The following is a 27,932-nucleotide window of genomic DNA, read 5'->3' on the forward strand; positions in this document are numbered from 1 at the left end:
TCTCCTTCAGTGTTTAGTTTTTTTCTCTCCTGGAAAATGAACAGACACGGTTGCTGGCTCCTTTGCCAGAAATGAAAAAATACAATACGCGGCCAGATATTTGACCACGGCCTGTAGAACACCATCGAGTTCATCCATGAGTTAGGGCTCATCTGGTTAATGGTTCCACGCCTTGCCTGCCACGCTTGGGAAGCTCTGAGCAGAGGCAGGGAACCTCTAAGGCAGATTCGTTCATACGTCCTGGGCCAAATACGCTGTTGCAGAGAGACGCGTTGGTGAGAGGGGACGATGACAAATCGCACCACTCTCCAAATCTGAAGTGGTTTATTTGTTGTATCAAGTGGTCTTTCGTATTTATTTGGGACACAGTCTGACAAAAAAACTTTGCGTGTGTGCGTGTGAATGTGCGTGTGTGTGTGTGTGCGTGTATGAGAGAGAGCGAGTGTGTCGTTATCATATATACTATCTGTAGCCTGAAAGCATGGCATTTCATTTGCAGAGAGCCTGACTTGGTTTTGTTTTTATCAATGTAAAACACAGGAAATCCATTAGGGACATCATTACGGTTGATTGAGGAATACATATTGGCAATTGTAATCAGCATGATGTGCAGAAGGCATTCAACTTTTGATGAACTGAACCATGGGAGCTAAAATTGGTCTGTCACTTTCTCACATGCGGAGTCCACTTCCACTGCAGTGAGGGCCTTACTTCGGCTACAACCTGAAATTAAAGCATTAATTGCTTTAACGCCCACTAAAGTCAATATTTTGGCTAATGGGATGTACCTGCAGAGTTAATTTGTGACAAACCCGAAAAGCAACTCTTGGATGTGCTGGGGAGGTGATGGGATGGCCTGGCGTGAACCTCATTTGTCGGCTGTTTATGTTTAGGGAAATGGCTTTTTGTGTCTGCATACTGGGGCTATTCCAAGTGTAAATTCCAAGTGTAATACATTTCTTGGTTTAATTTGGTGGAAGTTATTTATGCAGACAGCATGTCTGCAACTCAGGAGGGTTCTTGATTCCAGGAGGGTTTCAGGAGGGTTCTTGATTCCTCCAAAGTCATATGTGTGGTGGAACTCAAAATGAAACAATTACTTGTCCTGATGTCCTTAGGTTTCTTGATCGAATACTGTTGAACTACAGTGCTTCTGTTTATTTAGATGTGTGCTCACTTTCAATTAGTCTTTGCCTTTGAAAACAAATATATGCCTAATTACTGAACACAAGCACCAAATTCAATCAAAAGGGATTTCTCCCCTCTGCCTTCTCTCCCTCCTTAAGATACCTCACATAAGAGCCAACTGAGTTAAGCCAGTGAGTTATCGGGTTATTACAGACCATCAACAATATCCCTTATCTAGCACTGAAAGTATACATGATGAGTCCTTTGCTTCTCTGTTTTACATGAGTAGGAAGTAAAAGTGGCAATCTAACGGATGAAAGCACTTGTTTGAGAGTTCTTAATTCTGGAGAACTAATCAGACAAGCAAACATTATCTTCTTCTTCCTCATGCAACCACACAGCTAAGTCTCAAAAGGCATAGAGAAACTCCAAAAAGTCTTTCGACAATCTCCCAATATCTCTAAGTCTCCAGGAACATATCCAGCAGTGTGACGATATCAGACGATATCAAAGAGTACCCACCTTGAACCAGCCACCTGCAGTGTAGAGCTCTAAGCTTCAACACTATCTAACGGTCTTTTGCAGAAAATAACATTGTATTCCAGCCAGTTCAGCACATTAAAAATTCATTGATGTTTATGACATGGTAATAAGTTTAGTCTTGGCAGAGTAGATTTCTTTTAATAACACTGCTGCTTATGCGACCGTAATGATTAGCATAGTTTAGAAACACTGTGCTGACTCTGCAGCAATGAGAACGCACCGATCTGAGACACAAGCCCTCCAACTTATATTGGAAACAGATCGAGTCGGGTGGGTATACAAAATAACTTGAGCAGTTGGATCGGTGTACCAAGACCTGTGTGTGACTGGCCTATCGGTGGACTGAATGCTAGTCCTAACTGTTTGACACATGATGAGTGACAGCTGGTAATTGTCTCACCTGACATGCATTATGCACTATACAGTATATCATGTGAACCAGTCAGCAGCTACGTATGCTGTGTACAGCCTCCCACCTGAACTGGAGCTCATCCAGGGAGTGTTTGTAGTAACCTCACTAATAGATAATCTTTGTAATATGTAATCTTAATAGGCCAAGTGTGAGCTGTATTTGTTCTGAGGTGTGTTGTTAATATTTATCGGACCCCCATCATACCACCGCCGGGTTGCAGATACTCTTTATTTTGTCAAAATCACAAGACCACCCAACATAATCTAGCTCAAAAAAGATTTGTCAACTGATATTGACATTACTGCTCTCTTGTATCCAGTGAGTGTTCCCTATTTCCCCATCGGCCTGCACTCTTGCGCTGTGCATGTATCTGTGTGACTGGCTGCACGTGTATGTGTGTACATGTGTGTGTGTGTGTGTGTGTGTGTGTGTGTGTGTGTGTGTGTGTGTGTGTGTTTGCATGTATCTGTGTGACTGGCTGCACGGGGGTGCCTTTCATCTGAAGAGGAAAACAAACTGGTAGTGGCAGCCATAGGATTCTCCCTAGGCCCTTGGGGTAGCTTCTTGTGTAGCGGCCAACCCACGGAAGCCCTGCTCATCTCCTGACAATCAGAAGGCCATCCAGATGGACACCAAAGAGAGAGGCCCTGAGAGAGAAAGAGAAAAACGGAGAGGGGGAGAGAGAGGGGGAGAAAGAGACAGAGGGAGGGAGAGAGAGAGAAAGAGAGGGGGAGAGCAAGGGAGAAAAGTGTGGAAATCTGGCGGTGACAGCGTCCCTCTGACCCATACTCGGACAACTCGCTATGGGACTCCAGCACCAGCCTGTGCTCTTGCCAGAGAGCATGATCCTGCACTTGTGTGTTTCGATGTGTTTGTTTGAGTGTGGTCCTGGAGGGCACTCGCTCTTTCTCTCTCTCTCTCTCTCTCTCTCTTTTTCTCTCTCTCTCTTCCCCCCCTCTTTCACCCCTTGTCTCTGCCACCGCTTCTAACACAGAAAGCGGATGCTCGCCGTGACCGATGTGTTTGTCTTTGACACGGTGGCTGCCTTAGCTAGTGCGCATGGATACACAAGCTCACTTTCACACGTGGACCAAGTGTACTAAACTGGTGCTGCCATTCCAACACCACCACCACCATCCCCCCATACACACACACTAACACACACACACACACACACATACACACACACACACATACACACACACATACACACACACACACACACACACACACACACACACACACACACACACACACACACACACACACACACACACACACACACACACACACACACACACACACACACACACACACTCATACTCACACACACCCACAACCAAAAAATACAAACAGACACACTCACACAAGTACTCACACACGCCAACACACGTGTTTATGTATTTAGGCTCAGGCCAGCGAATTGATTGAAAAAAGAGCAAACTCCCCAATCTGGGTCCCCAGTTAATTAAATGCCAATTGGATGGGTGTGTGTGGGCCCTGAATGCCACCCTCAGTGTTTGCACACTGTAGACAAACAGACACATGGAACATGCTAATGGCTGACCTTTCCTCCCTCCCTCCTCTCCTCTTCCCCCTCCTTTCCTCCTACTCTTTATCGCCCCTTTCCTCCCTCTCTCCCTCCTCTCCTCTTCCCCCTCCTCTCCTCCTACTCTTTATCTCCCGCTTCCTACCTCCCTCGCCGTGTCCATCCCCTCTCTTCCGTCTCCTACCCACCCCACCCCATAATGGCAGATCCCGTGCTGAACCTGACGCATCACTAATGGAGGGAAACGCAGACAGACAAGTGGTACAGGGCTGGAGGTCACACTTCTGATTTGGAAGGGGGGGGGGCGGGCGTTTTGAATGCTCTTGATCTCTTGTCACTGCACCGCTGCTTGAGTGATGGGGACCAAATGTTAATGCTAGGTGATGTTTCCTAGTGCGGTTCACTCATTAGACCTCTGAAAAAAAGAGAGTTCAAGAGTCCAAGAACTATCCAGAAATGAAGCGGAACTAATTATTTTTTTCAGTTACAAAGTTGGTTGTGTAAAACAGTGTGAACCTGCTTGTGGATGTGGCTTGTTTACTGAGGTTTACAGTGAGGCCTGTAGGAGCTCAGCCAGCTTTTCAACCACACACTCCACAAATACACACACACACACACACACACACACACACACACACACACACACACACACACTGGAGCAGAGGAGCTGAGGAGCATGATGTGTATCAGTGCTTGTTTACACAGCAGTGGTTCTTGTCAGTGTTTGTCTCTCTGCCAGCGGTGTGCGTACCTATCTAGTGTTTTGTGACCAGGGAGGCGCTTCATACATTCATTAGAACGTGTGAGTTTCCTGGAACAGGGTGAGATGATGATGGGAGGTGTGTGTGTGTGTGTGTGTGTGTGTGTGTGTGTGTGTGTATGTGTGTGTGTGTGTGTGTGTGTGTGTGTGTGTGTGTGTGTGTGTGTGTGTGTCTGTGTGTGTGTGTGTGTGTGTGTGTGTGTGTGTGTGTGTGTGTGTGTGTGTGTGTGTGTCTGTGTGTGTGTGTGTGTGTGTCTGTCTGTGTTTGTGTGTGTGTGTGTCTGTGTGTGTGTGTGTGTGTGTGTGTGTGTGTGTGTGTCTGTGTGTGTGTGTGTGTGTGTCTGTGTGTGTGTGTGTGTGTGTGTGTGTGTCTGTGTGTGTGTGTGTGTGTGTGTGTGTGCGTGCGCGTGTGTGTGTGTGTATTTGTTGAGGCTACATGCCAGCTTCTTTCTCCACTGTATCTACCATTCACCGGATGTCCTTGACTCTCAACGAAGAAGGGATTCTGTTGTGATATTATTGCAGTTCGCTTTTGAAAAGGACACCCACCCTCCATGTGGCGCTTTAGTGCCGATTCCCACCCTACAAGCTAACAAGCTTTTCTAAAGGCATTTTTTTTTTCGTATCAAGACGAACACATGGGCTTTATGAACCTGTGCTGTAATAGTCTGATGGCAGTTTTATCAGTCATCTGTGAACCGTAATTAAACCCAGAGAATATTCAGTGTTATTTTTCATGTAACACTCATTACACAATGGCAGTAAACTTACATAACGCCTTGTGGCAGCAGCTGTGTTGTTGGGGTAGTTGTGGGAAAACTAGGCTGTATGAAACAGCTGTTCCCAGCTCTGCTTATTTCCTCTACTTTGAAGTTCTAAATAGGGAGGATTAGCCATAAACGCGTGGAGACAAAGGTTCCTCCTCAGACAAAATCGAATGCTTTGTTCAGCCATTAGCGTCTCCAGGCGGCCATTTAAAACTCATCAGATGATGCACGTTCTATTTAAGTCGCAGATATCAGATTTTCATCTTTCTTTCTTTCTCTCTCTCTCTTTCTCTCTCTGGCTCTCCCGCCACATCAAGACAACGGGATTATGAAGGGAGTGTTTGCTGACTTCTGAAAAATCTCGGGCGAATGACGACAGCCTCATTAAGACCCGAGCCGTTTGGTTTGATGGGGATGTTTGTTGACACATCAGAAACGGGCCTCCTGCTGTCTCTCACGGCTGCTATCTCTCACTTCAGCGTCGGCTTTGTGTGCATCAGAATTCCTCCCTTGGCTCTTGAGCTTCCCAGTCCACCGGGAAAGAGAAGTTTCCTCCTTCTGCTGGATGTTGGCCCGGCCCGACACGAGGGACCGGACCACGTGGGGCAGCACGTTTACAACCGACTTTTCTCGTGTTGAGCTATTTCTGAAGGCCTTTCGTCATTCTTCCGTGAGGGGTGTCGTGTTAGTGAGATGGACAGTGACAGAAGAGACATTTTGGCGGGGAGGGGTTATGATGAAGATGATCTCTCCTGGATTCTCACTTGCATATAAATCTGCAACACTTTCATTAAACAGGCACTGGCTGGATCGCCTCAAGGTAAAACGCCGGCACCGGGAGCATTGTGTGGCGAGCAGTGCCTGTCCGGCGCCCCCCGATTTACTGCTCACCACGACAGCCTCTACATAGTACGTACTGTAAGTCACCACGGCGACAACGGCGTCCTTGCGATTGGACGCTTGATGAAGTGGCGCGCTGAATGCCTTATCTCCGAAGGTCTCTGCTCAGCCAGCGCAACCTCAGATGCCTTCTGCCCTTCTGGGGGTTTGATTGACTTTCTCCTCCCTGCGACTCAGCTCCTTTCCTCTCCTCCTGACCTTTCACTTTCTTTCTTCTCCCTTAAATACTCTTCTTCCCCTCTACCTCTTCTCCTTTCCTGGTCATTTTTTCCACACTTTTTTCACCCCCCCTTTCTCCTTTTATTCTACCTGTTCTTCCTCACCCTCATTTCCCTTCCCTTCTCCTCCCATCTTCCCATCCCCCTCCTCCTCCTCCTCCTCCTCCTCCTCCTCCTCCTCCTCTCAGCTACACTCCATGCTTGGTGTATTTATACTCACATTAGGGCCCCTTTGAGCCCAGGAGTGTAAGCAGGACAGGAGGACAGGACACGCTCTGCAGTGTCCTGTGGTGACATCACTTTTCACGGAGACTGACTGAGTAATGGGGAGGTGCAGTCACTCACACACCGGGGACAGATCAAACACACTTACACACACACACACACACACACACACACACACACACACACACACACACACACACACACACACACACACACACACAGACACAGGGAACAGATCCTGCCCCAAAGCCCACCTGCATCGACAGCTGCGTAGGGGCAGAGCCCAGTTACATGCCATGCACTTGGCTTTGTGCAGAATGAGTAGGCACGCACAATACATACACACAAATACACAAGCACTAACACTCACTCACACACACATACACAAGCACAAACTCACAGCAGCACGCACAGGCACACACACAAATACACTCACAAACACACACACACAAACACACACAAACACAATTACTCACAGCGGCACACACAGGCACACACAGGCACACACACAAATACACAAGCACAAACACCCACTCACACACACACACACACACACACACACTCACTCACTCACAGCAGCCTACACAGGCACACACACACAAATACACAAGCACAAACTCTATCACCCACACACACACACATACTCACAGCAGCACACACAGGCACACAAATACACAAGCACAAACTCTCTCACACACACACACACACACTTGCGAACACGATGTATAGTCCACGATAATTAATGTTTCCTCCTTTCCCTCCTCGGTGCACTAAAGGTTACACACCGCACCTCCTCTAGCCTATTTACCTCACCTATGTCTGTTTTTCTTAAATAGATGTGTGTGCGTCTGAAGATAATTGGGTCCTGGATGAAGTGACTTCTCTCTAACGAGAGAGGCACACACTCTCTGCTAGCCCGTTCACACCTTGCTCTTGATTTATCGTCACCGCGATTACGCCCTGCCACACGCTCTTTCCATATTTCATTTAATTATGCAAACAATGCACAGAAAGGTGAGATATAGGTTGTGCATGGAGTTGTGTCTCGGAGTGTGGAGTGGGCTGTTTTTACACCTTTTACCTGCGTCTCCTCTGAAAGCCTCCTCTGAAAGCCTCCAGTCGGGTTTATAGTCTAGAGTAGGCCTAATTCACTTCATTAGGTTTTATCCCTTGTTGGAGGGTCCCTCACATCATTTGGGGGTTATAGATTTTTTTTCGTCCCCTGTCTGCCGACGGTTTCATCTTTACTGTAACCTCGCTATGGAATGGATTGTGTTAAGAGAACATAAAAAGTAATGCTTGCAAAAAGTGGCAAACACCATCCCCAGAATGAAGAGAGAATTGATTTTATGTAACATTGCTTTAAATTATGAAGCAGTGGTATTTAGTTGAAAGTTGCTTTCTTTTTTTTCTCCCCATCTCCACTCTGGAGGGATTGCTTGCCTTTAGTTAGTTTGAGGGGAAAAAGAAGAGACAGGGGAGAGAGTGTTTTTTAAGAGTATGATGCCATTAAGTATCCTCAGCCCCTACCAACTGACTTCACATACACACACATACACACACACACACACACACACACACACACACACACACACACACACACACAATCTCACCCACCTCACTAATCACTTTTCACTGAAGAGGGAGAAAAACAGACAATACGGTCCTCTGCTTGCTCTCTCTGGCAAGAGGCAAGGTGAGAAACTCAGAAGAGGGAGGCGAAAGAGAGAGAAGAAAACAAAAGGGTGAAAGAGAGACAGAGACACAGAGGAAAGAGGATAGAGAGATGGAGAGAAAGAGGGAAGAGGACAGAGACACAGAGGAAAGAGGACAGAGAGATGGAGAGACAGAGGGAAGAGGACAGAGAGATGGAAAGAAAAAGGAAAGAGGACAGAGAGATGGAGAGGCAGAGGCAAGATGACAGAGAGATGAGAGACAGAGGCAAGAGGACAGAGAGAAAGAGACACAGAGGAAAGAGGACAGAGAGATGGAGAGACAGAGCAAAGAGGACAGAGAGATGAGAGACAGAGGAAAGAGAAGAGAGAGACAAACACAGAGGACCAAGAGACAGAGGAAAGAGACAGAGGAAACAGGGCTGCTGGGTGTCCTGTGAGGAAGTTTTTCTTCCCATCAGGTCTATTGCCTAGGTCATTGGCACCTTCTAATAACTGGCTGCTTTAATAAACTCCCGAGTGTCTTGTCAGGGTGATGAATGGCAGAGTCCGCTGTGGCAGCATGAAAGGAAACCTGGGAGGGAGAGAATGAGGGGAGGAAGGTGCTGGACTGGGCCCATCCATGAATGCACACACACACACACACAAACACAGACACACACACACACACACACGCACACACACACGCACACACACACACACATGCACACAACTATACCGCATACACCTACACGCACACACACGCAGGTATGGGTTCACACATAAACACGAGCAGAGCACGTGCAGATGCACCGCCTGCCGACATACACACACACACACACACACTCACACACATACACACTCAGGCATACACTCATTCAGGCGCACACTCATGCATGTGGATCTCAACAAACAAACAGATGTGAGTCATCTCACACATGCTGTTAATCACACAAATGCACTGCGAGAAGAGGCTCACAAAACCAACAAAAGGCTCTCAACACCTCAAACAAGCCAGAGCGCCCAGGGCCCAAACTCAGCACTTCTGCACTCTCCAGTTGCACCTGTTTCTGGCCACGTCTAAGACCGTAGTCTTAGTTTGCACTTTCCACATGCACCTGTTTCTGGCCACATCTAAGACCTTAGTCTTAGTCTGCCCTCTCCAATTGCACCTGTTTCTGGCCACATCTCAGACCTTAGTTTTAATCTGAGTCCTCAGATTGCTATTGAGATTTTTAAGATTGAGATTTTTAACAGTATTTCCTCATTTGGCTTTTTCACACTGGAAGAAGAGAGAACATTTTCCCATTCATTGTCTCATTTCCCTTTGTTTAACCTCCCATAATGAAACTAATGACTCTCAAACGACTGGTACTGATTACTTGCAGATAGATAGACCTAGATAAAAGCACCTTCCACTGCAGTTATTAATTGTCATAAATTATCTAAACAACATCTTTATGTAAATTGACAGTTGTGTAAGCATGTGCTGCTGACTGTTGTTTGCATTCAGCTAATGATGGCATCTTTCCACCATCCCCCCCCCCCCACCCCCTACTCCTCCCCTCTCCTTACAGGGCCATGTACAGAGAAGGAATCAATTTCGTCCTGCTGAAGCCTAGCAACCTGGCCTCCTGGGAGATCAAACAGGAAGTGGTGCCAGGGAGCTCCTTCGTGTCCATGTTCTGTCAGCGCAAGGCCAGCTCGCTGGGACTGAGGTGAGCTGTGATTCATAAGCCTGAGCCCTCGGCTTTGTGCTGAGTCTGGCAAGAAGTTTGGAGAGTAATGCTTGCTCTGATTGCTCTTTTGTTTGGTTCGCTCTAACAGCATCTAACAACTCTTTTAGGATATTTTAACAACTTTTTTTTTTTTTTTGCGAAACAGATTGCTAATTGAGTTGAAGATGAACCTGAGTGTGAGTTAGTTTGCTAAGAAGCTCAGCACCATATTTTATTTCCTTGTGGGTACAGAACCATCAGAGGGGAGTAGAAAGCATGCAGTGCACCCCTCACTGGGCCTCTCCTTCATTTAAGCAGATGTTCATTACCATAGACATCAACTCAGACTAATTAAACACATCTACAACGCCATTGTATTTCCAGTACTGGAAGACCATTCATGATAAGCATCCCAAGGATCATTGTTTGGCATTTTACAATTGGGTTGTAATCTACCTCCTTTAACCAAGCCGCTTAGGTTAAAAATGTTACACAGACACGTGAATAAATGTAGGCCGGTTGTCTGCTGCAGTATACCTGAGCCTCTGTGTCTGTGTCTGCAGTGGCAGGGTGACCGGTGAGAGTCCCACAGGGCTTAAAGGTGCTAATGAAGTGGATGCCTTCTGGGCTATGAGTGGCACTTGGTGAAAGCATCTGCTGAATGCAGAGGGAATTGTGTTCAGTGTCACCGATGTGCTTGATCAGCATGCTCGAGCAAGGCCATTGTTCCGACGGTGGACCCGAGGGGCCATGAACTGGACCCGTCCCTTTGTTGAGCGGGTTGGACTGGAATGCTCCTCCCGCAGTGCAACATATGTGTTTATATCTGTGTGTGTGTGTGTGTGTGTGTGTGTGTGTGTGTGTGTTTGTGTGTGTGGTGTCTGTGTGTGTGTGTGTGTGTGTGTGTGTGTGTGTGTGTGTGTTTTTTGTGTGCTCCTACTGGCCTCATTCTGCACAGATTCTCTCTCCCTCTCTCTGTGATACTCTCTCTCGCTTGTTTGTGAGAGTACCAGAGCTCTGCTGCCCTGAGGCTGGCAAGGGGCTCCAGTCCCTGGGGAGTTGGAGCCCTGGTCTAGGGAGGAGGAACTGAGGGGGTGGATGAGTGGAAAGGAATGGAATGGAATGAGCTGGGGTGGGGTGGGGTGGGGTGGGCTTGGAGAAGCGCGGGGCCCCCGGGGGACTTCTAATAGACGGGCCGGGGTTGAAGGGTGCCTTGGATTTATGGGAGCCCGTCCTGATGGCTGAAGTCCATAGAAATCCCCCAATGACAAGCAGCGCTGGAAATTTATGACCCTGGTGTCACACTAAATCTGTCATATTGCCTGGTAATTGCTCCTTTCTCGTACTTGTGGTTTTTATGTGGTGCGGGGAAATTGGTTCCTCGCACTTAAATGCTTTTTCCCCCCCACCAGATTCGGTTGTTGCTGGGTACCGTTAGGCTGTCAGGCATAATAACTGAAAGCCGGGGGGAAAATAGCAGCTTTATTTGTTTATTTTGGTAATCTGTCAGTCTCTCGCACACCATTGCCATCTATTGGCTGAAGAGGCAGTCAGAAATCTCGAATCTGCAGTCAGAAATTTCGATTCTGCAGTCAGAAATTTTGATTCTGCCATGAATGTCTACAGTCAGGGTTCAGCTTGAGAGGGAGGAAACGCGAAGAGGGAGGAGACGCGAAAATTAAATTCAGTTCCGCAGCCCATTCTGTTCAATTGTATTGGTCCACCAGTGCCATTAGCAGTGAATGCTGTCTCTAGACGCTGAGAAGGCCAGAATCCCTTAGGACGACAGTGAACGATGACAGTGGCATGGAGGAAAAAGTCCTTTTTGACAGGGTGAGAGCTTGACTAGAACCCGACTCATCAAAGGGGGACCCACCTGCCTGAGGCCAGCTCAGGATAGAAGTAGAATGATCAGGGGACCAAGGTGACGTGGGAGAGGCAGGAGGAGGAAGAGAGAAAAGAGCAGAGAGGAATCAATAGAATTCAAAGATACAGGTATGAACCAGCCTAGGGTTAATGCAGTGAAAAAACTAATTGTATGAACTGAAATAAAAATTACAGTTTTCAAAAGCACAAAAAACAACAAGGACCAATGCAACACAAACATTTTTTTTTGCTTAGTTTTCATTTAGTTTTAATTTTTCTGCCATGGGTCGGGTAATGTTAAGGGTAAGTGGTGTATAAGAATAAAATGGCTTTGCACAATATTAGACCTTTAATATACAATGATTTTGTAAATCATATTTGATGTCACGCAGCTTCCATAAATCAGACTTTCCTCATAATACCTGAAAAACTAAAACTAACACTAAAACTGAATAAAAACTGATGGAACTTCAACTTTAGCGTGCTTATTGAGATTCTGTCAAAACCAAACTAAAACAAGTAAATTCCTCAAAATAGAAATAAAACAGCTTGTGCACTGTTAAAACAAACTAAATGGAAATCAAAAAACTAATAATAATATATTTAAGACCTTTGTCAGGTTTTTAATGGCACACACGACACCCTGGAACACATACGTGCATATATGGAGGTGACACAGGACACACACACACACGCACGCAGGCCTGAGGTCGCGGTGAATTTATACTCTGCATTTTCCCATCCTGGACTGTCTTTCCTCAAAGACCCCCTTGGAGCAGTGGCCAGCTTGTAGCGCCCAGGGACCAGGTGAAGTGAACTGTTCATCTTTGGTCAGGGATGGACATGTGTTCTGTTATTTTTGCATGTTATTCCTGTTGGGGTTCTTAGTGGAGGAAACCCCTTGTGAACACGGGGAGAACATGCAAACTCCAGACAGAAAGGCCCAGGAGATAGTCCACCTGAGCACTGAAGGTCTGGGGAGGACCTGCCCCCCAGAGCCAACAGCGCCCGATGCGGGAATCGAACCCATGACCTTCTTGCTGTGAGGGGCCAGTGCAAGCACCTGAGCCACCGCGCCACTAGACTAAATAAATATAAAAACAAATTAAAATGTCAAAACTATAATAGCTCTGATATGAACTAGTACAGTAGCCTATGTACATACAACACGCAAACAACATCATCATGAACAGCAACAATAACACTGCAGCATAACATATCTCATGATATGACTGAGACAAAGTGATTCACCCTAGTTACCTCAGGACTCCGGAGCTGCATGAAAGTATATTTATTAGACAGACAAACAACAACAATTGCAATCGGGCTCCCCTCCCAGCACAAGGCTGACAGTGAAGGCCATGATAAACCCTTCGCACAAGGTTTATATAGTCAGAAGTTTAGCTTTCAGCAGGGATAACCACGTGGTGAATTTCTCATGTCCGAGGCTCCCTGTCTTGTGAGGATGGCAGTTTTGCACAAGGTCGGAAGAAGCATAGTTCCTTTCTTGTCTCCTCTGGTCTAAACATGCTCTTGTTCATATGCAGACTAAGTGGCACCTAATATTCTAGTTTCACACACAAAGAGAAAAGCCATGCTCCTGCTTTCATAGGCACATGATTCATACAAGGAATATATTAATACAAGGCACTTGATTATTATATTCTTAAGTCATTAACAGTGTTTGTAAATAATCTCTATCACAAAGTCTGTATGTGTCCATCGGTATGGGAATTAGAGTATAATTGTGACTGCACACTTAGAATGTGTGCCATGGTTACCGTATGGTATCGCAGCATGAGTTTGTAGTGTAACTGTGGAGGCTAGTCAACCAGTGGAAAGAGGCACAGCAGAAACCACTTGAAAGGTGAAGTGGGAACGAGAGGCATCGGGGTCAGGCATCTGAGTGGCTTCAGAGTGGGGCGTGAGAGAGCCGGGGGAGAGACAGGCACGCAGGTCTGGACTGGAATGTGTTGTATATATTAACGTGGTTGCAGGCCAAGCTGTCGCAGTCTGGAGTAGCACAACGCGCTGGATAATAAGGCATGGCAGTGTGGTCAGACGACTGATGTCAGAGAGGAGGAGGAGGAGGAGGAAAAAAGCAGCGAGGAGTTCCCTCTGTGTGACACACGGCAGGCGTACAGACTAGGCATATAGAGGAATTACAAAGACACAGTGTTTGAGTAGGTAAGAGTATCATGGGGACAGGCCAGAGCTACCTCTACCAAACCACATTAGGCAAGAGCCTGTCACACAGAGGCAACATTAAAGACCTGTCACTTGAATCAGAGACTCGACACCAAGTGCCAGTCCTCTACAACCTGCACCTTATCATAGGTTTCACCACAGAGGTTCGTATATCTAGACATGAAGAGAGCATGTAGGCCTCCTGAACAGAAGGAGCTAGATTTATGGAGCCCAAAGAAGGTCTGCCCTTTGACAGTAAGGAGTCCTTGGTGGGTACTAAGGAACTGTAAAGAATGTTGGAACTAGGCCATTTTGATCCTGTTTGTAAGAGAACGTGAATTTCAAAATCAACAAATTAGTGTAATGATAAAAATACAGGGGGAGGCTTGATGGTACATTTTTACGGTTCATGTTTTGATCTAAGCAGTGGCTTTTTATATCAGATCGTGTTGAATTATTAGTACATCTATACAGAGAAGCATTGCAGTGATTTTAGTGTGCAAATAACAGAGGCACAGACAGATGAGACTTCCTGCATCTTAGAGGGAGGATATTGCTGGTTTTCATGTGTATAGAAGAAGGCCAACCTGGTGATCTGTATAGCCTGTGAATCAAAGGAGAGATCCAAGTCAATGGTAACACCACCTTGAACAGTAGTGGAGGATTTCAAAAGAACTGCCATCAAGTTTATCAAAACTCCTTGACACTATGCTCATTGTCCCTTAAGCATTGCTGACTCATCGGTCTCTATACACCTCAACGCCTGTGAACACTGCACAGACCTTTGTAGCCTTTGTATGAAATGTGCTATGCAATATATGCTACGCTCTGTGAATCACCAGCTAGGACTGATCTTTTTGAGTAATGGGCACGAATGTCCCCAGCAGAAATGACACAGATGTAGTGCCCCCAGGAAAGGACTAACTAGTCATGGCTATCGATTTCCCGCCAGATCGCAAACAAGTCTAAATGGATTCCTTTAGCCTCTGCAGCTGCTAACAATTGAAATATGTGGATGCACAATTAACAGTGACTCATGAAATAGGATTGTGGGCAAGGGGCGGGGAGATGTACTTTGTTCTCTGTGGCGCTGTTAGTGAACAGCAGCACCAAAAGTGATGGGATTTTTTTCCCCCTTTGAATTATCCCCCTTGCTAGACACACTCGCTTGTATTGTTTCTCATTTTGTTTCTATGGAGCGTTTCTCAGCCGCCATTCTCATCCATTGTCTCTAATTCACTGCTTCTCATGTCTCATTGGCATTGAATTACCCCTGCCTTCAGTGCGCGCTGTATACAAGTATATCAACATTCTGACTTTTTTGCAGCTAGCTTGTGTGTGTGTGTGTGTGTGTGTGTGTGTGTGTGTGTGTGAGTGTGTGAGTGTGATTGTGAGTGTGAGTGTGAGTGTGTGTGTGTGTGTGTGTGTGTGTGTGTGTGAGTGTGAGTGTGTGTGTGTGAGTTTGTGCGTGAGTGTCTGTGTGTGTGTGTGTGTGTGTGTGTGTGTGTGTGTGTGTGTGTGTGTGTGTGTGTGTGTGTGTGTGTGTGTGTGTGTGTGTGTGTGTGTGTGTGTGTGTGTGTGTGTGTGTGTGTGTGTGTGTGTTCCACATTCATTTTGTGACATGTGTGTGTATTTGCTCCCTTACTCAGTACACAGCCAAGCAGGTGACCATGCCAGGTCTATTTCAGATAATGCCCTCTCCCTCCACAGAGTAACAAGGGAGACACTCAGCTCTGAACTAGACATCAATTAAACTCAACATGTATCTTTTAAAAGCCTGTCTATCATTAGCATACAGGCTTTCTCAAAAAGGGGGTTGTTCAATGATTGCATATCTTGAGGTTTTAATTATGGCAGGTTTTAATTATGGAATGGTAAATGTAGCAAGCAAAAGAAAATACTGTATATTTGTAATTTGTAAACATTCAGGAGGTAGCATATCAGGTAAGTCCATCTGGACAGATCTTTTGATCCTCAGCACAGGCCAGTGGGGGGGTTATGGGGCTTGGGGGGGGGGATCAGCACCTCTGGCTCAAATGACTGATGCAACACTGTAATCAAATTTGCAGTTCGCAGAGATGCCAGTTCTCACTTTTCAAAAGATGAGTCGAGGCGTCGGCTGACATGATGTGGCATCACGAGGCCCCACCGGAGGCCGTGCCGGCGGTGTGGGTCGCGCGTGCCGTTGAGATGAGGGATGCTCTGCATAGCGGGGTTAATGGAACGGGCTCAATAAAACACCTCAGACGTCAGGCCACCGGGGGCCCTCCCTTTATCGCCACGGCAGCGGGGATGGATGGGGGATTGTGGGTAGTGGGCGAGACGTGGCGTGAGAGTAATGGGTGTCATGCAGAGCCTATTTATCCAAACACGGACACACTTAACATGATAAAGTAAGGATGATGGCGTTAAGAGCCCTCGGCCACTTCACTTGATGATGGGGCCATGCATGCACGACACCTATGGTGGTCCATAAAGGACAAAATAGCGATCTCACAGGAAGACAAAAGTGTCCATAGGGACTGCTGAAGTGTGATTTTGACATGCCTTTATGCAGTGCAGTGGTTGAAATTCAGAGTTTGGATATGAGACAGTACAAACGCCTCAGGTACATTACCTGGAAAATACATTCATTCACCACAGCTTATTCCACACACATCAACAATGCCCAGCAGGACATCAGAGCACTGCATCAGTTGTTGTGTTTCTATCTGCTTCTCTGGAATCATTTTTACACTACATTAAGCTCACAGAATGCCCAATACACATCAGAAATGACATTTCCTGTGTCTTCGCTTCTGGAAATACCACATACTCTGCTTATATGTGTGTATATGTATGTATGTTTGCTGAAATATGTTTTTTCATTGACAAAAGTCAATCTAATGTCTATTAATAAATGTTTTCAGCCTGTGACAGTGAAGGGTTTATGATCATTCCCACTATAAGTCTCCCGGCACTGGACAAATTTAGAGACGTCTCCAAAGATTGACTATTAGATCTTTTTAACCTGCCTCTCTCCCCCACCCCTCCCCAATAGCGTTGCATTCAGATGGGCAGAAAGATCAATAATGCAATGTGTTGGGTGTTTACGTCCTACTGTGGCTGTCCAAAAAGTCACCCTCTTCGGCCACCGCCATGCTGATTGAGAGAGGCAGTTGGCTGTGCGTATAAGTAGAAGGGTGTCTCTCTCGCTCTGTGCGGGGTGATGTTTCGGGGTTAAGCTTTGCTCCAGTGGACGGCCTTTTCAGGGTTGAAAGAGATCAATAGATTTTGAGATCACCGGCTTATGGTTTTGAGGCAGTTCTTTGTGCAAAGTGCACGTTTTTTTACACGGTGTGAGGATGGATTTAGCAAGGCCTTTACTCCACCAGGGGAGTGAAGGCATTTAAGCGTGCACTTACTGTCAGACACACACTCCTGACTCACTAACACGTCAAGACACTAGAGCATAGCACACACCTCCACACAACTCAGTGCTGTTCAAATACAGAACACACATAAGGAGACACACACACACACACACACACACTCACTGCTCTTTTAGACACTCACATACACATGTTCACCGCACACCTATGCACACAGCTGTTCTTGAAAACCCATACAAATAATAATAAAATATGCAGTGGTGCTAACACATACACGTGCATTTACACGAATGTGCGGATACTAACACAAACACACACACAGAATACATAACTGTACGCAGGTGCGTACACACACACGCGCACACACACACACACACACACACACACACAGTCTCACAACACCTCCACAATTGCATTTATAATTAATAATTGAAGTAAATGGTGCCCTGGGTGTCTTGTGCTGTGTGGTGTTTTGTGTTGGACGGCGAGGTGCATCTCGGGGGACTGCGATGGCAAACATGAGAGAACTCCCCGTAGGTGTTTGGGGCTCAGATGAGGGAGTCTGCCTTCACTGAGCACTCCGTGCCCTTGGGTTTGTTCTTGTGTGTTTGTGTGTGTGTGTGTGTGTGTGTGTGTGTGTGTGTGTGTGTGTGTGTGTGTGTGTGTGTGTGTGTGTGTGTGTGTGTGTGTGTGTGTGTGTGTGTGTGTGTGTGTGTGTGTGTGTGTGTGCACGTGGATGCATGTTTGTGTTCTAAGCGGGGGGTTGGGGGGTAGGCAAAAGGGTGAGCTTTGTAAACACAGGTGCACAGCATCCTCCCCACCTTTGAGGGCACTGAAGCAAGCGCCCCCTAGTGACTCTATCCCCATGACAACATCCCCCCTCTGTACGCTCCCCAGAAGCCCAAACCACTGAGGCAGAAAGAAGTCTGCATCTCTATGCCTGAGGTCTGACGAAGACCCGACAAGTCCAGCCGTTTGCTGCGCTCGTGTCGACAGCACAAACGCACTAAAGGCACTTGAGTAAACCAAAGGAGATTGGCTATATGTATTAAATCCATTTGGGGGTTTGCCTGCTGAAGTCTTATCGGGGGGAATCGTGACATACTGCATGTACGTGTTTGTTTATTACCAGCTGATTAGGTTTCTCAGCTTAGACCAATCACCTCATGCAAAACACTCTGCATGTCGGAAGCCACAGTGCATGATAAAGCCTGCAGGATGGACTCAGAGCAACATAAGCCCTTCGCTTTGAGAGTCTGGCTGTGAACAGATTGCAGCAGACATGTCCAGACACCTCCACTGCGTGCCCTGTAGCAGGGAGAGCTGGATAAAACTGGACCGCGTTTGCCCAAGCTGTTTTGTGTGGGTATGTATGAGTGTGTGTGTATGTATTTACGTATGTGTTTGTGTGTGTGTATGTATGTATGTGTGTGTGTGTGTTTTGACCAACTTTGTGAGCATTTTTTGTGTCTTTTTGGTGTTTTTTGGCGCAGTTATCTAGATTCAAAATTAGGACATGGTGTTTTTCCTGAATGTTCCATCCCACACTGGTGTTTTCGGCAATTGAACGTCACACTACCAGAAGTTTAGTAGTCAATACCAACACCACGATTCACAATGCCCAGTTGAATACCACCGTACAATTTTTTTTAAGTTAAAGAATAAATATTCAAAGAATAAAACAAAAAAATCTTCTAGTAGGAGTACAGACTGCCCCCGTCAGGTCTGGAGTACTATCACGTTTCATAATTTTGGCATCGACAAGGTACTAAAGCATCGGTTTTCGTTACATCCCTAGTCGCAACTGAGAGAAAATTCAATTTTTTCCCAATGTTTCTTTGTTATGGACTGGGGAATCAAATTAACCCTGCATGTTGATGTCTTGTATCTTGCGGGGTTTGGGGGGGGGGGTGGGGGTGGGGGGGGGGGGGAGTTGAAGATGTGTTGCCTTCCCTCTGGTCCATAAAGCCCTTCCCCAACTCTGGTCTGAGCACAGAATGAGTGTGGCCACGCTCTGGTCCTCTGGACTTCAGCCATATGGGGACCGGCAAAGCCAGTCAGACCCAAGCTGTTCAAAGCTCACTCACATTCACCAACACTCGAGCGATCTGCTCAACTCAATGCTGGCTGGATTATCATATGAATGTGACTGTTTGAAATGTTTGTGTATTTCTCTCACTCTGTGTGTGTGTGTGTGTGAGAGAGTGTGTGTATGTTTTTTTGTTTGTGTGTTTGTGTGTGTGTGTGTGTGTGTGTGTGTGTGTGTGTGTGTGTGTGTGTGTGTGTGAAAGAGAGAGGGAGGGAGAAAGCGAGAGAGAGATGCAGAGTTTGTTTGTGTGTGAGTGGATGGGGTATGAGGTCAACTGCATTGGTGAAAGCCACAGGGAATTTAGTGCATTCAAAGATCTCTGCTCACACACACAGACACACACACAAACACACACACACACACACACACACACACACACACACACACACACACACACACACACACTCACACACAGTCAGCCATGTGCCTTGTTCTTGATTCGCCTCAGCTGTAACTGGATCCTATAGCTGTGAAAGCCGCTGAGGAGATGTGTGAATCAGTGTAGTGAACTTAGATGTAAAACAGCTCTGAACTGGATGTGAACTCTTAAACGTTCCATGCACCCTCCCGCTAATGAGCCGTTTTAGCTTCAACAGTTTATACTAGGCGCTTAAACAAAGAACTAGAAGTCTTTAAAATGGCTCTTAAAAGAATCCCTAATTCCATGGCCAAGATTGCCTCCGATAGACATCTTAGTTCAGTCGTCACAGACATATGATTTGCATTGGATTTACTGGTTTCCTTGATGTTTTAGTGTTAAGCAGATCTGATTAATACTATATGATAGTTTTGATGAGGAGAAGAGGGGAGGTTTAGGTGCTGCGGTCTAGTGGCTGGTCCACATACAGTAAATGAGCAAAGTGTTTGTACCATCTACCCAGCCTCTCTTGGGACCTGGTTTTTGAAAATGGACACTGCCCTTTGTGTGTGTTCCCATTTGTAGCTCTCTGCATCTGACCTATGGGGTCACTCTCTGACAGGTACACCCCCTAGCGCCCGCACAGACACACACACAAACACACACACACACACACACACGCTCCTTGCTTTCCAAAATAAACACAATATTTGTAGCCCTGGAGGTCAGCCCAGTAGCTGAAGAAGGAAACCAAACAAGCTCTAATTAAAACCTTTGGAAAAGTCAAAGAGGATTTTTTGTTCAGTCCAACTTCTATTTTTTAGTTTAAAACCGGCGTTATGTGTTGAGAGTAAGGCGAGTAAAGTCTCAAGACTAAACACAATGTCTCAATTCCTCAGGCAGTTGTGAAAAAATACTCTCTTTAATCTCTAGTAACAGATAAAAGAATGGAAGGGAGTGTGCAATTAGACTAGTAGAGCAAGTTAAGGGATAGACAGTGGGTTGCCAAGATGGGGATCTTCATAAAAAATGAGCCTGCATCGACGTATACAAACTGTGTTAATAACTAATTTATAAGGGCTTATTAATGACTTACAAAGGGTTTACAACCTAATTAATAACCTATTTATAAACCATTTATAATGGAGTCTTATTGTAAAGTGGTACCGAATCGAACCCTCTCACTTCACTTATCTCCATGGCATATGGAAATATGTATTTCAGTAATAACTTTAAAATACAGAGGTTCGCAATCTAATTTTACCACAAATGGAGATTAGCATAGAGAAGTTAAAAGCAAAGGCCTCTTGATATGTTTAATGTGACACCATTTACCTGTACACTTCATGTAATGTAGCATTTTCCTTTGTGTGTGACTTGGTCTTGGACTTCCCAGGTGGTGTAGGAAGAACACAGGAATTAACATCTACATCTCCTGACCTATTTCCTCTCCCTCAAGTATCCCATCTCACCTGTAATTCTCATTGAGTATGTTTGTGTGTCTCTGTGCGTTTGTGTGTCTCTTGTGTGTGTGTGTGTGTGTGTGTGTGTGTGTGTGTCTCTGTGTGTGTATTAGCAGTTGAAGGTAGGCAGGAACAGTGGCCCATCTGAGTGTATTTTTCTGGAGCAGGCTTTAAATAGTTTTATTTGGTTTCTGGATCGTGCTCCTCTCCAGTGTCTCCACTGCTCCCCCCACCACCCCCTGCCTTTCTCTCCGCTGCCTCTGCCCCTGTGCCGTCTCCTCTGTGGGGAGGCGCCGGATAATTAACTTGGCCTCCACACACACCTTCCCATGGAAGCGGCCCATGGGAGACGGGCTTTACGCTTTAGCTACGCTCCATTGTTGGCGCCAAAGACTCCTGTGTACTATATCTTGCTCCTACTGGACGTCAAACCCTCAGATTCCACCCCACTCAACCCTCCCCCCAACACTCCTCTTTTTTCCTCTCCCTCAGAGGAGGAGAGACGTCCTGGTGCCTACTCTAATTACACTTTTCATCATGGAAATGAAACATAACCTTGTCCATGACTGCAAACTCAACCAGGTCTCCCATGATTTCTTGGTGGCAGGGGAATCGAGCCTCATTTTTAATGAAAAAAAGGATATTATTCATGTGAATTCGAGCCATTCATCCACTAGTCATCACACTGAGGTTGTTTTTTGTTACCTGGAAAGTTTTGTTCTGATGCCTAGCCAAGTAGCAAAGGGAAGAAAAGAAGCCCCTGTCAATACTTCTTAAAGTGAGTTTTAGTTATTAGAAAAACGTATAAATACAGAAATGAGCGCACTATGCTATGTGTAAATAACAAATTCTAATCTTTCAGTGAAGTCTAATGCTTTATAATGTATTTCAATGTGATGCCTGTCAATGGGTTTTATGAGATAAGTATTAACTATCTTGTGATCTTGGATTAGTGCCATCATTAGTTTATTATAAACACAAAACTTAAAAAACAGAAAAACCAGGCAGAGCTAATACTGTTCATTGTGCTCCTGTGTGTAGAAAATCATATTCATTAAACAGAACCAGGAAAGCCTGGAAAAAAGGCCACACCGTGGACGTGTGTCTAATTTACATTTTCATCCTTTTTCATCATCTTAAATGACAGTCCTATTAATTAGTTGACTTTTTTCCCCCTGACTGTCTCATAGGCGAGAGGCGTCCCTTTGTTGTCTCTCGACATTGAAGGTTGGTATAATTCAGATGGATTGGACCGGCATCGTTGTTGTTCTCTCGTCCTCGGTTCTATTTCCAGAATTTGCGTTGGATCCTAATGCCCCCTTTCCCCCCTTGTTTCCATTCTAATTAGTCTGCCTCTCTGTCGGATCCTCCCCGAGTTGACAGACATAATGACACAGGGAAATCTTTGATTCCTCGGGTGTCGTGGCACACGCTGAAATTTAATATCGGTTGAATAATCCGCTCTGAAGGGCTTGAAAAGCTACTGAGAGCTGCACGCGGCGCACACCTGGAGGTCGCCTGGGAGGGATTTTTCCCTCAAAAACTCAGAACTTCGAGGGGATTGGAATTGAGAATATACAGACTGTAAATGTGGCCAAAGAAACATTATTATTAGACCTTGTTGATATTGTTGGTAAACTCTGAAGCAATAGTTTAATGTGCAGATACTGAGGAATGGGTTTGAAATGACAGCTAAGTAAACTGTTACCCCAAAAGCCAGATACATCCTGTTCAGCCATAGATTTATATATGGCACTCTTGTTTGTGAAACGTGCTACATGAAAGCTAAATTGCCTTGCCTTGCGTTGCCTTCAAAGACAAAACCCAGTTGAGCACCTACGGTTACAATTTCTCTGCTTACCCTTGGCACCCCTCGCCGGCATCAGTCAGTCAGGATTACAGAGTCCATCTCTCAGTCTCTCTGACTCCAAGGCCCTATTATTAACTTGGCTGATTAACGGTGCTTCAGGTCCCCATTAGCTAGTACATGCAAAGGCCAATTTTCCCATGCCAGCCTCTCAATCACAGCAAGGTGCGTCACCCACTTTGTCGCAGACTCCGCGCGGGACTAATTATCGAGCAGGTGTGTCGCCTGATATTTACTTGAGAGAGGGCCAGAGCTGAGGAGGCTTTGTTTGGGTTTCTGACTGCTACAAAGAGAGCCGCTCAACCCTCACATGGCCACGGCGCTTGTTTAAAAAGCCGGCATAGGAAACAGCAGGTGTTGGTTCTTGACGGCTGTTGGAGGAGGTTTATTTTATTATTATATATATATATTTTTTTTGCCATGGTTGTCACTTTTTTTGTTTTGTTTTTTTGTTTTGTTTTTCCTTTAAAGCGTTTCTTCTGTTGTTCTCTGTCTCCGGGAGAGAAAACATGTGGGTGGATTCTGTGGAGATGAGATGATAAGGTGTGCGATAACGATGGGAAATTCTCATATAATGGATATATGGAAGTTGGCCGACATCGTTTACTTGTGCTCTTAGCCATCTGCCATTTAAACTTCAAGCTGGCAACTAACAGTGCATCTGTTAGTGCCGATAGAATACGAGACATTTGTGTCAGTAGCGTGTTCTCACACATTCCTCAGACAAGGGCTCCATGTCTTTAATTGTTTACACTACACAGCCTTAGCCAACCATTAGGAAGGGCTTTAGCTCACCTGTTTCCATGGCATGCGGACGGTACTGGAGATGTAACAAACACATACTGTACATACTGAAACAAATACTCAAACACATGCGCACACACACACACGCGTGCACACACTCCTGCACACACATGCGCACACACACACACATATATGCCGTGCTTTAGCTATCAGATACAGGCCACTCGTTGTCATTGTGAGTGAGGGGGGATTTAAAGGGGGCTAGGGCCACTTCTGCAGATGATAGCAGTGCGCCACTATTTTTCCCTTTAATTAACGTCGGTTTGCCAATGATACAGGAGGAAAGCAGATGGTCCTCCATGCATGAAATTAGGAATCGGAGTGAAGCCTGCCCCCACTGCCCTGCACTGTTAGAAGCCTGCCCCCACTGCCCACCCCCCACCAGTCACTGCACTATGGGGAGAAAATAAAACCAGCCCCTCTTAGCATGGCTAAAACAAATGGCTGCCGGAGGAAATGGGCATTGGCAGTCCCCTATATCATGGACATGATGGAAATGCCTGTGTGTTGGCCGATGGAGTGGTAAAAGAGGGAAGGAGAGGGTGGGGGTTTCCTGTCTGAACCAATGAATATAGTTTATTGATTAGAGCTGGGGTGGGAAGTTATAATGGTTTGCATCGGTTGCCGTTATCCAACTTAAAGCCGTGGCCCAAATTTTATGTGGCCGGAGGCTGCAGCAAATTCTCCTCCCCTAAATATTTGGCATGCTGCCCTGTGGAATCGAAAGAGAGTTTTAAATGGGAAAAAAAGAGGTGAATCGATATGCTTTGTGGAGAGGAATGGTGTTAATGTGCTTTTAGGTCAGATTGGATTGGATGAAGTGCTTTTGCGTGGCCTGGGGTTTTCAGAGGCTGGACCGAGGGGTGTGTCTGTTAGAGAGAGGAAGAGAGAGAGAGAGTGGGAGAGAGAGAGAGGGAGAGAGAGAGAGAAGGAAGGAAGAGTGGGGAAGGTGCTGTCCCTTTGTGCCCCCTGGGTCTTCACCTCGGCCCAGATTCCACCACATCTTCGCATGTGTGAAAGCATCATCCTCAACCTGTGATGTTACTATCCAGACCTCCCTTGACCTCTGCCTCTCCCTAACTCTCTTCCTTGCTCTCTCCCCCTCCCACCTTCTCTCTCATCCCCCCTCTCCATCCATCTATATTATTAAAACTTTATGTTTTTCTTTTTTGGCTGTACATAGCTTGTTTCTTTATCTCATTCTTTCTCTTTTATCCTCTTTCATTCATTCACTCCTTCTTTCTTTCTCTCTGCCTTTCTTTCACTCTGCCTATCGTTCTTTCCCTATCTGTCATGTGTTGTTTCACACTTGTATCAAAAGTGCCATGTCTGGTTTGCCTTGCCTCTGTCACTTTTCATGATGTTGCCGCTGTGTGAGAGACAGAGACAGAGAGAGGGAGAGATACCTGGCCTGGAGGATGCAGCCACACAGGCAGACATTGGGCATGGCTGTGAATACAGAATAAACACAAACACTCCATGACACGCAGCCACACACATGGCTCTACTTTAGTATGCAAAAGGAATATGGACACACACACAGAGAGAGAGAGAGAGACTCACATACACACACACACACACACATGAACACACAACACACGCACACATACACACACACACCAACACATATGCAAACACAGACAGACACATACACACCAAAACATATGCACACACACACATTGATACACACAGGAAAAAAAGGACATCCATAGTGAAGAGTCTTCACATTTAATCTCTGAGTGCTTGCTGGATGAGTGTTTTTTCTCTCTCTCTTCAAAAGTGGTATATTTGCATTGGCCTTCATAACAAATTTGCCAAGTGGACCTCATTATTTAAAGAGCACTGGTTCAATTAGGGTTTTAACCTTGTGCATGGTGAGCGCACAGTCCCATCACCGCAGATAGGGGAAGCGAGAGGAGGTGAAAGTACATATCATTTAGATAACCCCCCATTTCCAGCACAGACGTGGACGTACCCAAACCACACACACAAGGACATTGCAGATGTGGTTTTGTGACAGTTTTTCCACAATCATTTTCACACTCAATACTCTCAATATCATCTTTTTCAAAACACTTAACACATTCACCATATCAGGAGGCTATGTGAACTAAATAGTGTAGGGGTTTTCAACTGGTTTTGTCCCAGGGACCACCATTCTGACTAGAAAGTAATCCGCGGCCCACTGATGTGCCTGCGCGCTCGCGTGTGTGCGTTCGTTTGTACATGTGTGGGGAGAGGGGAGACGTGTCAGTGTAATATCTGGGCATGGTGAAGTCCACACAGCCTGTCTATTCCTGGCGAAATGGTAGACAGCGAAAGTCTCATATCATGCTCTTGCCCTGTACTAATTCTTAAAAAAAAAATGCTCTCACACAGGTAGTTTGAAAGTTTGCAAAATACACCAAATTGATTTTGCAGCAAGCTCTGGAAATTCAGTCTGGCAACTTATCCAGAACTTAACACAGGCTACCATAGACTGGATAGGTGCAAGGCTACATTCTGTCAGCGTGAATCACCTTTATATTATTTTAGACTTATTTTTCTTATTTCAGACATTTTCAAGAGTAATCTGAAAATGTGTTGAAATATCAAAGCAATTTTAATTTTTTTATTTATTTTTTTTAATTCGCCGACCCCCTGCAATACCGCAGGACCACCGGTTGAAAACCCCTGAAATAGTGGATACATTTGCATTGCTTTGATACATATTTCTTCCGTTATTCATGGCTACCCATCTCAGTCAATGTTAACCACCAGCAAAGTTCTGTGCAACTACAGCAATTAGATACAGTAAGATACAAAACAGTTAACTTTGAACAGAGTATGCCGAGTAGTGGTTAACCTAACTAAAGAGATGTCATACGTTTTCGTTTTCTTTTGCGCTAACACATAATATAGGCATTTTGCAATGCTTCAAGTTGTTTGTTTTTTTAGTTGATTTTAGTGATAAAGTAGTTTAATTGGAGAGAGCATATGATATAGTTCTGGCAGCATGAGTCACTTTTAGGGGTGAAGTATGAAGTGTTTTGATGGTTGTAGTGCAAACTAAAGGCTAACTGATGTGCTCTGGTGTGTGTTTGTAAAGCACACTGTGTAAAGAGTTTTGAAAAAGTTTTCATGGTTTTGAGCCATATGTGAAAACGATTGTAAAAAAAAAAAACTGTATTTGTAAGGCATTTAACTGGGGGAGGGCCGGAACGTTCGGTCTGTCGCGTTTGGGTTCTTAGAAGTGGCCGACCAGGCGTAGTGGGCAACGCATTGCTGGGAGTTGAAGTTGGCGCCCTCCGCTCTGTGCTCTTACCCTTCTTCTCTCGTTTCACCTTTTTTTTCCTGCCCTCGCTGCTGTCTGCCTTGCATTTTTATTTCATTACAGCCACTGCTCTGCTCTTCCTAAGCTGCCATCTTTTCATTGTCCCAATTTCACACACCTTAACATACACACATAAATACACTGACACAAACACACATACACACACACACTCTCACACACACACACACACACACACACACACACACACACACACACACACACACACACACACACACACACACACACACACACACACACACACACACACACACACACCTGACCACAATGAGCCAGCCTTATGGATAATTAAATGAGGTATTTTGTCCGGTCTATTTAGCACAGAACATCTGTTTGTTGACCTCATGTTACATATTTCGCGTTGGTAGTCTTCTATATAAAACATATCATCATTCAGCACAGGAGGTGGCACACAACCATTGATATATTATTCACGCGAATCGTCTATTTTGTTTTACAAATGTTACGTATGCCGGTAAAAATCAGTCTGCCATCCTCTGTCATCTGATTCAACATGTCTAATTTCACCATGAAAATGTGTGTACCAGAATTTAGACTCTTTTCAACAAACATTGGCTCACTAGTTGACGAGAAACCTGGCTGGAGTGCTTTTCCTTGAAAAGCAATGAGACATCTGCGTTTCAGTGTAGTCTACGCTAAGGTTGCGGTAGCCGTCTGCGTTTCAGTGCGTGCCAAGGATAAGGCAGTCGCCTGTGTTTCAGTA

General features: G+C 45.5%; 1 protein-coding gene across 1 annotated transcript in view; it reads left to right on the plus strand.

Annotated features, from left to right (window-relative positions):
- Window positions 1-27,932, plus strand: part of LOC308376675 (transmembrane protein 132C) — a gene marked incomplete at both ends in the record, with an annotated part of 164,422 nt that overhangs the window by 84,084 nt on the left and 52,406 nt on the right. Inside the window, one exon of the mRNA XM_080853113.1 lies at window positions 9,732-9,872. Within this exon, the coding sequence (XP_080709239.1) occupies window positions 9,732-9,872 (141 nt within the window). The remainder of the gene's footprint in view (window positions 1-9,731; window positions 9,873-27,932) is intronic.

Source organism: Sprattus sprattus, assembly GCF_963457725.1.
Source record: "Sprattus sprattus genome assembly, chromosome: 15".
In the NCBI taxonomy this organism is placed as follows: domain Eukaryota; kingdom Metazoa; phylum Chordata; class Actinopteri; order Clupeiformes; family Clupeidae; genus Sprattus; species Sprattus sprattus.